Raw genomic sequence first — 15,324 nt, forward strand, 5'->3', positions numbered from 1 at the left:
CCAGTGTACCTTTCTTTTTGCTCTTCAGGTTACAATTTTGCTCTTCAGGTTACAATACAAAGTCCAATCCCTTTATGTAAATGAAGTTATGCGGTAGTGGTGTAATGGTAAGAGCGCTCGCTTTGTCAGCGAGAGGTTTGGAGTTCGACTCCCACCACGTCCTTGGAAGTACCGCGCTCAACTTAGTTTCTCCGCGCAGTGCCCTTGCTCGGCAAGGTTCGTGTTTTGGAGTTAAAGAGTTGAGAGAGGGTTGCACCACGAATAATAACTAAAAAATAAAAAACACAAAAAAATGAGTAGCCTCCTCGACTGTAGTGGCCCCCTTCGGGCCTTGGGGAGGTGACTAATCTAAAAAAAAAAAAAAAAAAGCTAACAATCTTGATTTTCTAAACACAAAATTCATACACAGCTTCTAATGTGAGAATTTGGTTTCTGTATGGTGGTTTTAAACTTTCTTGTGATGTTAACCTTTTTACAGTACTGCCAATCCTATTGCATTGTGACTTTCCGTGGGACATGGCCATTCAACTTTAAGGGTAAATTTGCTCTCTAGTTGGTATAGATTGTAAAAGCTTTTACAATTTTTGTACTGTCCTGCACAACAATCAGTGAATAAATGTAATTTGAACAGATTGGAAAATTTTGTTTTTATTATTGGTATGAATAGTTGGAATATTTTGTACACAAGTTACATCATGTATAAAGCTGCCTGATATAAAACAGTAAGGAATATGTTTCAGTACACCTTTATCATCTTTATAGTATATCACTAATAGATGTAAAAAAACATTGTTGGGTGTTCCAATGATAGTTCTATATTTCATCTTGGACTACAAAAGCATAATTTTAAGCAAAGTCACCAATAATGATAATGTTTGCGTGATCCATATTTTGTTTTAGTTGGTTAAGGTACTGTGATTGAGAGTGAGCAATAAAAGAATGAGCTTGTAGCTTTTCAAAGCAAGATGCTAATAGTTCAAGAAACATTGGAAGATCTGCTGTTAAACTCAATAGTATTGCATGATCAGTAGTTTGCAATTGCTTGTAGTGTATCTCAAAATTATCTTCGTATTCTCCAAAAATCTCCTACAAATATTTGGTGAGGGGTTCTTTACAGGACAATTATTACACTGTGCAAGCATGCATTCTTTGCTTTCTACTGAGATAACAGTTTTCGAAAGTAAATCCTTATACTTTAGTCTAATATTTAAGGCATCCACTAGCAATATGGCATTTTTGACTTTTTCTTTGCATACGACTTTACCTTTATACAACAGAGAGATAGCTAACAATCCTTTTTTATTAAAAACTTGTCTAGCCATCTTTGCTTGGTATTCTGTTACTGCAAAGTTATTTTGTACTTCTAATACCAACCAACTTGGGGGTGCCAGTGTTCAATGAAGTTGAACAATAGTCCTTTTGTCAGAACATAGAATTTTTTCTTTTATCAAGCTCATAACTTCATCAAAGTTTTCAGCCTTCTTTTTCATGTTATTTGCTTCATAACACAGTTTTGAGGGAACATTGACTTGACTTTCAATTTTTCTAGTAACGTTACTTCCCATTTCGTTAATGCATGCAACTTTTCGCTTTCCTTCTGAGAGTATATGTTTTGGTGACTTTGAACGAGATTTTAAAGGAGATATATAAAAACTTTTGAGCTCTTCATTGATCTCCTGTCTTTTCAATTTGAATAATGATTTTAGAAAATCCTCATCTTGTTCACCCTAAGATTGCTTCTCTTCTTTAAGATCTTCTTTTCTGGCAATCTTTTGTTTACAAAGTTTCTTCCCAGGAGCAATATTCAAACTACTTCTCATCATGACTTGTGACTCTTTTATCGTAACTACGATAAAATTGAATTGTATAAAGCTTATCTGCAAAATTGTTTAAAACTTTGTTTTATGTTTTGGAAAATATGAATTAAAAAAGTATATATAATAAAATATTTAAATTTTACATCTACTTACTTGTGATTTTCTTTTATGTTTTTTAAATGGGGATCACAACAACCATTTTATTGGCTTAATGACATCAGATGCCTTTGCATGCATCTGATGTCATTGAGCCAATAGAACACATCTTAGGATAAATTACTTAGTATGAATGTATTTTCTAAAAAAAAAAGGATTCTTCTTTGCTACTTAATTTTCAGTGAAAAAAAAAAAGTTTTCAATATAGAAATAATTCAAACCTTTTTGGAATGTTCCTTTTGTATAATGATTTTTAATGACAATGTTAATTATATATAAAAACAACAAAATTATTTTGTTTTTCTTCTTCTATAGAGTCTATAAAGATATTGCAGTATCTTGTCAACTGCTAAAAATTTTTAGCTGAAATTTTATGTCAACTTCTCTTTTTAACATGTAACAGCCAAAGAAGTTTTTAAAAAATTTGAGGACCCATTTCCTATTTCCTAAATTTTGGGTGATTTGATGCTGAATTACCCATATACAACAAATATTTTTTAAAAAGTTTTCAGAAAAAAAAAAAAATAATAAGAAAAAAAAAAAACAGTTGTACTTTTTAGAGACTAGAAACACATGCAATAATAATCCTAATAAATTTTTAATTTCATTTTATAAAGAATCGACACTATACATATATAAAACAGCAACATCAGAGTCTAAAAACTAAGTACAAATATTAGGACATAAATGCTTCTTGAAAGTGTATGGCAACCATTATGATTTTTTTTTTTCTCATTGCTGAATCATCATAAAATACAATAGCACTTTATAAATGAACAAATTAAAGACCAGGCTTTGAGGTTAGTAGCAATTACTTTTTGTTGCCATATGGCAACAATGGCTCATAAAAGGTTAATATTAAATATAGTTTAAATTTAATATCAATGCAATTATTTTTTTTTACATATTTATTATTTGATTTTCAAATGCTAAAGTCAACCTTCACAATACTAAGGTAACCAGAATCAATTCCAGTATAATACAATAAAGTATCAATTCCATATAAGATCAATTCCAGTATAATGCAATAAAGTAATCAGGATCAATTCCGTGCCAGAAAATATTTTTTTTATAAAGAGATATTTTAGTCCTAAAAACTTTGGTTTCCTGTACAAAAGGTCTTATATAAACACTGTTTACTGTATACAAAGACCTACAAAATTCTACACAAGTCACAAGTAAAGGGTTTCATAATTTTGAATAAAATGCTAAAACTACATACTTAAGCAGCACATATATAAGCAATCAAACATTGTGTTGTTTTATAATCTGCACCATTGTTGGAGTTAAAAATTACAGGAATGATAAAATGAAGAGATTTTAAGCAGAGCTGTCAAACCAAGTGAAGTAAGGAAAAAATTAGGAAGAGATGAAGGATAAAAAATTTGAAAATATATATATTGAATAGATGATCAGTTCAAAATTACTTGGACTACAAAAGCATAATTTTAAGCAAAGTCACCAATAATGATAATGTTGGTGACTTTGCTTAAAATTATTTTTTTCTTATACATTTTACTATTGTTAAAGACACAATAGTAAAGTGTATAAGAAAAAAATAATAATAGAATACTTTTTTACAAGGCTCCAAGCAATCACTATTAAGTTATGAGTTACTAGAAGAAAAAAAAAAAAGTATTATAGAGCAAGGAAATGATTGAAAGAAGACTTGAAAAGCTGTAGGTTGTATGAGTCAAGAAAACATGAAGATGCGAAAGAGTTCCAAAGGGTTAAAGTGCGGGGAAGTAAACTAGATGAATAAAAGTTTTTAAAGCATGCAAGGACAGATACAGCAAAATAATAAAACTTTGCTGAATGATGAGTCAAGCAAGAATGAGGTTTAGTTGATGGAACTAGAGATGATAGCTCCTTTGAGCAACAATACTAATAGTATTTATAGAAAAGAGAAAGAGATGCAACTTTATGAAAACATTGGGAGAAAATAACAACAACTTTACAACATTGGGAGAGAAGCTTAAGCTTGACAGATAGATAAAAATAAATCTAAATATGTTACTTTGTGAATGTACATTAGGGTGATGACTTTTTGATTTTTTTTCTGAAACATTATTTCCTGTAGCACGAATGAATGAACTTGATGATGTTTATTCCATTAAAATATTGAAAAAGGTCATGCACAAACCACTTTAAAATGTTATTTATGTAGACATTTTAGCATTTTATGTAACTGTATATATATATATATATATATATATATATATATATATATATATATATATATATATATATATATATATATATATATATATATATATATATTATATACTGTATATATATATATATATATATATATATATATATATATATATATATATATATATATATTATATACTGTATGTATATATATATATATATATATATATATATATATATATATATACATATATATATATACTGTATATAATATAAGTCATGAAACCGACTAGTGCAATAATTTATGTAGCAGAGAAATGTATAGAATTTTCCAGAACATTGTGTAACGTTGTGTGCCATCAGCCAGGACAGTGACGCTACGGTGACGTAATTGTTCAGGAAGCTTCTTAGAGTTCTAAAATTTTCTTCAGCTGTTTTGCAGTCTGCTATAAACTGGTATAGAAGCGAGGTGTTCAAAGCAGGTAGTTGAGTCTTAATTATCTTAATTTGGTATCAACATTATTATCGCCTTATTTTAATTATTGCGCATTCTCTATAGTTTAAGTATAAAGAGATCCTTGTATTACTTGGTAAGTTACATTTAACTCTTTCACAAATTATAATTAAGCATATAATTTTTTATTAGTGTCTGCCTTTTTCGTTTTCTATAATCGTTATTTGCTTCTTTTGAAAAAAAAATATATTAACAATAACTGTTCAATTGAAAACTCAATAACAGTTTCTTTAATTTGTTATGCAATTAATATTGACGTTAAGACCTTTCCTGTTTCAGTTGCTGAGTAGAAGACAACATGTCGTTCAAGAAGAGCTCTTCTAACACGGAAAAGAACAAGGAAACCTGGACAAAGAACTTAGTCCAGTTTCAAGCCCCATCAAGAAGAGGAAACGTGGCAATTTATGAAGCACCCTTAAGCGAATGGAGTCGCATGCCCCTGAAAAACCATGTCATTGGACGTTTCAAATTTCTTGAATCCACTGTCAAAGAACGGAGAGAGAGAATCAGTTTAACTGCTGTAGAGATTAAAACTTTGAACTTCCCACATGTATCTGATCAAGCCATTTGTGCAAAACTAGCAAAACTTGTGAAAGACTACGAGTGCTGCAGAAAAATGGAAGCGACTGTGTCCACACTTACCAGCTTAGCGCTACCTGATTGTTCTGAAAGTAACACAGACTCATCCGAGAACAGTACAGACAGTCCTTGGGAAGATGACAATGCAGCATCAATGAGCAAAAGGAAGCATAACCCAACAGGCATTGCAAGATGTCTTGTTACATGCTCAAAGCTGTCGTCCCACGGAGCATTTTGGTGAGGGCATTGAAATCCCAACCCCATGACAATCAGCAATCCACAAGGCTATCTACACGAGAGCTACTCAGATGAAGAAACACTTGGTAAGCACGCTTCATCTGGAGAAGTGGAGCATACACTTTGACGGCAAACATAGAGAGCTTTGAATATCAGGCCGTGGTCCTCAAGAACGAATCTAAAGAAATTAAGTTGACTGCGCTAAAATTGAAAGATGGGAAAGCTCAAACAATCGCAGAAGGACTCCAAAATGTGTTAGAGGTTAGAGGAGTTCAACCTGTGGGGATCAGTTGTGATGATTGTTGCCGACACAACAAACGTGAATACCGGCAAGAAAATAGGCGTTGTTGTTCGGCTGCAGCAAATGTTTGAAGAGAAAGTTCACCCCAAATCCAAGTTCATCAGATACCAGCACCATGTGCTAGACTGCGTTCTTTGCGTTGTCATGGACGATGAGCTCCATGGGTCGACTAAATCACCAAACATCGAGTATTTATTTGTGCAGGATTTGATGAGCAATTACGATAAATTAAAAGCAGCCTTCAGCAATGGTAAAACTGAGATTAAGGAAACAGGCGGCTGGAGAGCTGAAATGAAGTTTCTCTACCACCTCACTCGTGTCTTCCATCACTTAACTGAGAGGAATGAGATCCCCTTCGTGAATTTCAAACAGATCCCAAACATCAACAATACATGCTTGAACTATTGTGCCATTCTAGCCTTTCTTGCATTTATTCTAATGTTAGAAACCCAGATCAGATTACGTAAAATCTGTTCATTCATTTCTTATTCATGGGCTGACCATTGGTTCAGCAGTCAATTGTTCTGCGTTGAAGATTTTGAAGAACTATCTGAAGCTCTGAATGACTACCCAAAAGCTCTCAATTGCTTGAAACCCGTGAATATTTGACTTCCTTGTGCGTTAGATGATCCTATATAACATTGTATGCATGTGACTCTACAGCTTGTGTTCAATTTTGTATCTGCTAACAGTGACTTCAAAAATTTGGCCAAAAAGCTAATAAATAAAATTCTTAAAATTGTTTTGTGCATGAGGTTTTTTTATCAAATCGCCTTGAATGTAATATTTTATTTAATCTTAAATGAAAGCTCATCAAATTATGATACAGGGAAATGAGGTTGTATAAAAGTCATCACCCTAATATACATATTGTGGAATGTCTATTTTGTTTCAACTTTATTTTTTTTTTTTTTTAATATTAAATAAATTTATTATTACATTTTATAAATATTAAAATATTTTATACATATTACATTTCTTTAAATGAATTAAAACATGTTAATTTTTTTTTTTTCATTATTTCTTTAAATTGCGGCTTTGCAAATAATAATAATTTTTTACTTTTTAAAAGTTGAACAAAAATAAAAAATATTGCTTGTTGCAAAAAAAAAAAAAAAAAACTCAAGTTAATTACTTTACCAGTGCTATTTTTTGTGACTAACCAAGATTTAAGTTTCCAAATACCATTTATTAAAAAAAATATACTGTTGCACTTTCACTTGCCTTACGACAAAAAAGTTAAACGTACACTTTATAAACATTCTTTGATGCAGTGTTATAACATGTTTACAAGCAATTTAAATAACTTTTTTAATCAATACGTTTTCTGAATTATAAGGAAATTTCTGATCACTTTATTAATATTACACAATCTGTTAATTATATAAAGCTGATGTTAATTATATATGATGTATGAATTATATATGAATTATAAAATTTTATTTTTCTAAACTATTATTTTTCGTATAAATATAAACGAAGATGTTGTAAGAGTTATATTGCTTCAAGCATAAATACTTGTAATATTTATATTAAAAAAACTTCTATAGATATAACTCTGTTATTAATTTTTCAATAGAATATATCAGGGAGACTAGATACCCTTGTTATCAATTATATGTATACTTGATACGTTATCAAGTATATTTATTCTTGATATTGAGGATATCTAAACTCCCTCGAAATATAATTTTGAAAAATTAATAATAGAGCAATATCCATAAAAGTTTTTTATTTATTTATAAAAAAATAAACTCTTTATTCTTATAATGTAATTTAAAGTTTGTGATAATGTTTTTTTATTTTTTTGATAAAATCAATCATTACAACAAAACAAACAAAAGAAAAATTAAAATATCAAAAGTGGTGCTAATATAATATAAAATTTAAAGTGTACAATTTTTTAGCTGTTTTTTTTTTCAAACTTGGTAATTATTTTTGTTATTGTTTGATAAAAGAAAATGTCTAAATAAATACTCCTGCGCTTGCAAGATGATAAATAAAAGTTTTTTTATTAAATTTATTTTATGATTTTTTTTTTTTATAACAATTCTTTTAAATGGCTCAATGCGTACATAAATGCAAGAAAGTTGTGAAGAAAATTACGAAAAGAATCCTAGTTAGCTTTAGGGTTATAGTAAATAGTGCAATGATAGGGTGAGTCAGAAGAAGAAGTACAAAATGAAAAATCATCATTGCATGGTCAGAACCACCTAAGGGGGAAAATGGAGAAACTGAACACAAGCTAGGGTTAGAGACAAGATACAAATCAAGGAGTGAAGGTAAATGGTTAGGGTTGTCAGAAAAACAAGTCACAAAGTTAACTATTCACACAAAGTTAACACTCTCAATCTTTTACTCAGTAAAAAATTGAGAAATGCTGAAATTATAGGCTTTAGTGCCAGTAGGGTAAATAGCATTAGAGCCAACCCATTCAGTGTGATGAACATTAAAGTCACCAATATTAAAAATATTGACAGAGGTGTAAAGAGAAAGGGCATGGTCAATATGATCAGAAATTCCATTTAAAAGGTTGCAGTCTTGGGAAGAAGGAGAACGATAAAAACAAAGATAAAGGTGAGTAAAGTGGTGCTAAGTGGAATCGCATAAAAGAGTAGTTGAAGAATTCAAACCTGATTTCAAAACAAATAAGTGAATTGATGCATACGTATGTGTTCTGTCAATGAAATCTTGCATATGTATGTATTCTGTCAACGAAATCAATGCATATCAATGTGTTCTGTCAATGAAATCTTGAATTAACTTTATGTTGCGTTCTGCACTGTCATTTACAACTGCAAGTGTTCTTACACATTGCAAAGTAACTAAAAAAACTGGGAAAATTCCTCATTTTCACAAGCTTTGATGCCTTTTTCTTTTCAAAGCAGAATTTCCTTCTTAGACATCTCTGACAGCAAAAAAACAAAAAGTATGACTGTTCATTGACAAAGCCTTTCAATTTGACACATTAATAATTTCTACTTGAATTTCAGGCTTTTTTTTAACTATATCTCTCAGAGACATCATAAGAAAGCAGCTTGTTAAAAATGTTGGTCTTAACTTCAGTTTTCAGCCTTTCATGGATGTGATGTCTACACATTAATCAAAAAAACTGGTCTATCTAGATAATAGAAAAATGTGTCATTTCTATTGCATGTGTGGTGCTTATAATCTATTATTTTTTTATTATATGCTTTACTATAATATCTTTATTTTGAACATCTGTTCAATATATCTTTTTTTAATGCTAATGAAACCTTTATTTTTGCCAGTGTTATTGGATGTTGCTTTAGAAAACATTTTAATAATCTGATCAGACACCACTTAGTATTCAAGCATAGTTCAAATGGAAATGGCTAGTTCACAATTTCTAAGAAGTCTACTTACCAGACTCAGGCAAAGATGCAGATTCTCAGAAAGATTTTAGATTATTAGCTAGAGGTAAACAAAGTTGTTGCACTCAGTTCGATTTTCACTATCAGTACTTGAAAAGTCTCCACCCGAATAGTTAATTACTTTTTTCTTATTTTATCTTTATGCCTTTGAATCTGCTTTCTGCGCCTTGTAAGCATTTTCACAAAATCTTATCATTTTCAAAGTTGACTATATCTCCTCTCAATCAATGCCTTAAAAATTTTCTGTCTTCCTTCTTATTCTCATCATCACTATTTCTATCTTTTAATTAGCTTTAAATTTCTCACTTTTAATTTAATCAATTTTTTTAATAAATAGAAAAAAGAGCACTATTCTCTATTTCAAAAAAGTGTTTTTTGAAACCGCAATCTGGAGCAATTTAAATAAGTTTTTCCACAAGCAACTGGAAAACCAGCTTTGATGTTGACTGTGTGGTACTAAAACATTTCAAAACATACATAAAAGAGTTAACATTAAACAGGTAACAAATGTAATGTTTTTATTAGTTAAATGCTGATTTACTTGTTGCTTTTTTCGAGATTAAGCCAGTAGTACCTATTGAGTAATTCTCCACTTGCAAGAAGCTAAATGGGGTAAAAACTCTGCAAAGGAAACCCTAGAAAACAAAACTTGCTCTGCTTCCTTGTAGTCTTTGACACATCACCAAATTACCTTTTAGTCTTCAACACATCATCAGAATTTTACAAAACAATTTTTTTTTACATTCAATTTTTTATTGTTTTATTGAAAAAATGATGAAAAAAAATTCACTTAAAAAAGTTATAGCATATTCTAATCTCTATATTATATTATGACTAATGATTCTGTTAAAATGTACTAAAGAACAAAATATTAACAAAACTATCATTATAAAATTAATAATGATCATTATCAATTATTAATGAAAAAATAGTGAAACTGAAAAATAAGTTTTATATACTAATCCAAAACATTTTAGAAGAAAGTCTTAATTAAAAACAACTTTCAAACTTGATTTCTACTTTATTAATACATTGAATTTTTATTTGTTAGCTTTTATTGGAACATAAATTAAAGTTGATGTAGTTTAAAATCAATTTTATGTCAAAATTTAATTATTACAACAAAAGTTAATTCACCAAAATAACCTTTTGCTAGAGGTTTAACTTTTTGTTTGTTTATATTTATGGACAAAATGATGCCAAATGTACCAGCAATTTACTGGTATCTGAATAAAAAATACTAATAATTTCGTTAAAAGAACTGATCATTTAGTATTGTTTAGCGAGGTAATATCCACAAAATTACTCAGCCCTAATCTGGAAAACAGTTTGCTTTAACAATTGATGGATATTATCCTTTGATTTGCAAAAACTCAATTGTATATTTACATTTAAAAATATTTGTTACTATAAAATTATTTTATTTATAACAACATAAAAGTTCATTATTTGTAACTAAAGTATATTCCAAAAAATATTAAAGTATATTCCAAAATGCCAGTATGATTGTGTGGAGAGGAGCTAAAAAGAAGCACAAAAAAGAATGGTCAGAAAATTCAAACCTGACTTCACAACAAATAGGTATGTAAGCATATGCCCAGACCAAGCATGTAACAGTTGTACTTATGAAAGATATATAGTAAAAAATTAATATATATTTGTGGAAAATGATTTTGTTATAACTTATAGTTTTTCATTATATTAGTAAAATAATTAATAAGTTTGGATATTTGAAAGCAAAATCTTGTAATTAAAATTAATAAAAATTATTAATAATAATAATAAATAATAGTAGTTAGAAATAATAATAAAAAATAATTAGTTAAAGTTTGTATATTTGAAAGCAAAATCTTGTTTTCAATTCTAAAACAAAACAAGATTTAGCTTTAACTTAATTTCAACTAAAACATTTCTTAATACCTCACACTTTTGCAATGCACAAAGGATAAGAACGCAAGATTAGTTGACAACTGATGAACTTAATACGATAACTGATGTTATTATTGACATAAACTAATTAATTATAATAACAAATGTTTATGGATAAAAATTAGCGTTCCGATTTTGAAAAATGATAATGCTAAAGCTGGTAACAAAAAATATTCATTATATACTGTTCACACATAGATTTTTGCAAGTTTTTAAATGTGTTGCTACACAACAAGTGGGTAGCTAAATTTTTCCAAATTAAATAAAATAACTTTTTGGATTAAAATGTTCATTGAGTACAACATAAGGCAAAACTAACTTTTTTTTGTAATTCCTAATGGACAACTTAACAAAAAACTGCAGCTACTCCTGCTATAAAAACTAGATTGAAATCTTGCTACAAAAATTAATATAAACATTTTAACTTTAAAAACATCAAAAACTTCAGAACTTTTTCAAGCACATCATTTTTGATCAATCATCAAAAAATCAAGTTAATTAAAAATTAGTTTCTCTCTATACCACTATAAAGTTGTGCAGATAACAACATAAAAAGTATAAATTTGTTTGCATGGTTAAGTGTTTTGAAATTTAATTACTTTGTTTCAATTTGGCTATTTAAATAAAAAGGCTATTTAAATATAGCAGGTCATCAATTATGAATTAATTTTTTTTTATTTTTTATTTATATGTATATTTGGAATTTGATCAAAAAAATTTCTGAGTTGATAAGGTGTGCAAACATTTGTTTATATATGTAAATTAAGAGTAAGTTTATTTAAATTAAAGAAAAAAACTTTATTTAGGAATTAAAAAAACTCAATGACCTACCTTTGTTGATACTTTAAAATATGTATTAGAGATACATAAAACCTAGCTTTGTTGATACTTTATTTAATTTCTCAATGCAACAAATAATTACCACTGGTGTTGCAGCTAATCAAAATTATGTTCATTTGCTTATTGTTTGTTAGTGATAATTTTTTGGAAGTTTAGCTTTTAATAAAATTGTTGATTTTTTGACAAACTTTTGTTAATTTTTTTTGCCACCATCAGACAATTATATGGCATTGTAACAAACTGAAATCAAGAAGCATCAGTTGAAGTTCTATGGTTTCCTATGGTAATTTAACAATCACTTTTAATTCACATAATCATTAATAATTAGTTATTATATATATATTATATACATTAATATTATTTGTTTTTGCTTTTTTTTGTTTGAGTTAAATCTCTTATATTTGATAAATTAAGTTTTTGCTAGAGCTACTCAACTGTCATTTTACTCAGCAAACCCAACAATTCTTCTTCTATCATTTGATTTATTTAAATCTCTAATATTTGAGACAGTTTTTATACGATTTTGCTTTATTTGAGGTCCAACATGATACATTTTTCAAAAATTTAATTTTAAGTGCCATTTCAATGCATATATGTATGTATATAAGGATATTATACATATGCATATATGTTTGTATAAGTATATGTGCCCCTATAGAAACTATTGTAAATAATTTTTTTAATGATAAACAAACTTAGGAGAAAAATAAATAAACAAAGTTGTTTTTGTAAATCAGTATTAGTTTCACAACTATGCAACATAATTTTACAATTAAAACGCAACTTGACAATGCAAAAATCAATTACCAACATAATAAAATAGTATATTCATAACTAAGTATAAAACCTTGTCCAAAAGTAAATAATCCAGTGGCTGTGCCATTATATTTTGCATTTGGCCATGTTTGCTCAGTATAGTTTGTTTCTGTAAAAGGAATTTGTTGATCTACCATAAGCATCCGAATTGCTTCTGCTTTTCCTTGTGCAGCAAAATAATGCAAAGTCACATTACCTCAAGACGAATTAAAAATAATTAATGATAACATATGTATATATAAATAAATAAATATATATATATATATATATATATATATATATATATATATATATATATATATATATATATATATATATATATATGTATGTATGTATGTATGTATATATATATATATATATATATATATATATATATATATATATATATATATATATATATATATATATATATATATATATATATATATATATATATATATATATATATAAGGATGAAATGTCATTGATTACATCATATTGAAAAAGCTACTTGCAGGGGCTTTGGTTCATATATAGACTTTTCGGGTTTAGGTAGGTATTATAATATAGATATAATACAACTTTTATTATGGATAACTAGATATAATACAACTTTTATTATAGCAAAAAAAAAGTTTTTTTTTGTTATTCTTTGGATTTAAGTGAGTGCAAAAAACATATCAGTACAGTGCCAGCCTAAATCCAATTAAGTCTGTATATATATTAAGGTAGTTCATAAGAAAAATATTTTTGAAAGTTGAAACTCTAGTGATGTGAAGCATTATGACAGAAAAGCATGAAATCCAAAAAAAAAAAAAAATTCAATCAAACAATATCTACACCCTTTAGCTCTTTGATCACAAAGGATTAAACTAGTTCCTAGTACTTTCAACAAAAAAATGGGATAATATATGTATATAATAATCCATTAGAAAGTTAGCATCTGCTAAGGTTATCTGTTTTTATTAGGCTTGTTATTTTTTTTTAATCCTCATACCTCTATAAATCTCTTTTTCACCCTTGTATGGAATATTGTTGTCATATTTGAGCAGGTTCTTTAAACAATAATAACTCTTAATAACAGTTATGAAAGTAAAATTGGTAGAAGTAAAATAAGTAATTTGTATTATTAAACGAAAAAAATATAAAAAACTTAGATAATAGGGGTATAAAATTTTTTTTTAACAAATCATTTAGGATTATCAGAAATATTTGAATATAGTATATGGTGTGTGTGTGTGTGTGTGTGTGTGTGTGTGTGTGTGTGTGTGTGTGTGTGTGTGTGTGTGTGTGTGTGTGTGTGTGTCAGTGTGTGTGTGTGTGTGTGTGTGTGTGTGTGTGTATGTATGTATGTGTGTGTGTAAAAATACAAAAAGTTTGTACCTACAGAAGATATTGGATTACAACCAGATTTCCAATGCAAAAGCTCATTTAGTTTCTGCGTAAACAATGACGAACGTCCACTATAAATTATAGTTGCAATTATCGAAATAATTCCAAAGATGCAATTTACAACTGTGAGCGCCATTATCAATCCATCCTCTATTATATTCTTGATAAATAAAATACACAGTAAAATATAACCACTCTATGACGTCATAGATTATGGTTTTGTTTACATAAACCAAATAGTTTTTAACTGAATGAATTGAAATTTTTTGGAATTAATTTGGAGAAAAGATTGCATTTGTTTTTTGTCGCCGCTTACGTTTCTATAAAAGCACGTGTCTAGTGACTTGAAAACACGTGAAAACTTCAGCAAAGTCTTTTGAAAAAAATTATTCCTTTTCCCCGGTGATGCCGAAAGTTGAAACATTTTTTATTGCAACGGGTGCATTTATGAAAAAGCACGAGCAAAAATTAACCTTGGCGAAAGCGATGCGAGATATATTGGACACCAATAAATCTCTAAAATTACATTAGAAAAAAATTTTAATTTTTTCTTTTTTATATTAATTTATTGCGTAGTCCTTTTTTGGCCCAAAATATAAATATCTAGCACAAATATAGTATATTTAAACAAAACAATATATAAGTTTCAGTTTCTTCTGACAATATACAATTAGAAGATTCTAAAACGAGTCTTTCTTTTCTTTGAAACGAATTTTTTGGCCACTTTCTGCTTGTCTACATCGTCCGTTTTCTGTTTATGGATACATAAAACGTATGTTGTCTATGATTTCCTTGAAGGCATGCTTCAGCTCTGCTTTTAAATCGCCATCACTATTTGCTCTTGGTCCCATGTTATGGGCTATAAATTCTACAAACTTATTCGGTGTCTCCCTTAATCTGTTTGTAAAATTCATGTCTATTACCAGTTCTTGAACTTTCTTGATCAGAAAAAATTAAAAAAATTATAAATCAAAATATGTTTTGTTATACAAACACATAATGTATATAAATTGTATAGAACAAGTTATGTAGACAATTTATCATTTCAAATTCCATAGCATTTTTTTTTTCTCATCCCAGTCAATTTAATCTGTTAGATCTTTTTATCATCATTTACAAAATATGAAATTGATACATTATCAGAAAAACATTGAGCATGTTTTGGGCACTATCTAGCTGGCATAATGGTCAACAGGCTTTTGTTCTGCAGATCTA

The 15,324-nt window shown here is 28.4% G+C and overlaps 1 protein-coding gene across 3 annotated transcripts in view; it reads right to left on the reverse strand.

The window, feature by feature from the left end:
• Positions 1-14,423, reverse strand: part of LOC100207134 (glutathione S-transferase) — a 37,851-nt gene extending 23,428 nt beyond the window's left edge. Inside the window, exons 1-2 of one of the 3 annotated variants that reach the window (XM_065791227.1) lie at positions 14,101-14,423; positions 12,770-12,934 (exon numbers count right to left, since the gene is read on the reverse strand). In XM_065791227.1, coding sequence (XP_065647299.1) covers positions 12,770-12,934; positions 14,101-14,245 — 310 coding nt within the window. In that variant the 5' untranslated portion in view covers positions 14,246-14,423. The remainder of the gene's footprint in view (positions 1-12,769; positions 12,935-14,100) is intronic. The other 2 variants (XM_065791228.1, XM_065791229.1) reach the window with 2 other exon arrangements.
• Positions 14,424-15,324: the final 901 nt, after the last annotated feature.

The sequence above is a fragment of the Hydra vulgaris genome, chromosome 02 (genome assembly GCF_038396675.1).
Source record: "Hydra vulgaris chromosome 02, alternate assembly HydraT2T_AEP".
Taxonomy (NCBI): Eukaryota; Metazoa; Cnidaria; class Hydrozoa; order Anthoathecata; family Hydridae; genus Hydra; species Hydra vulgaris.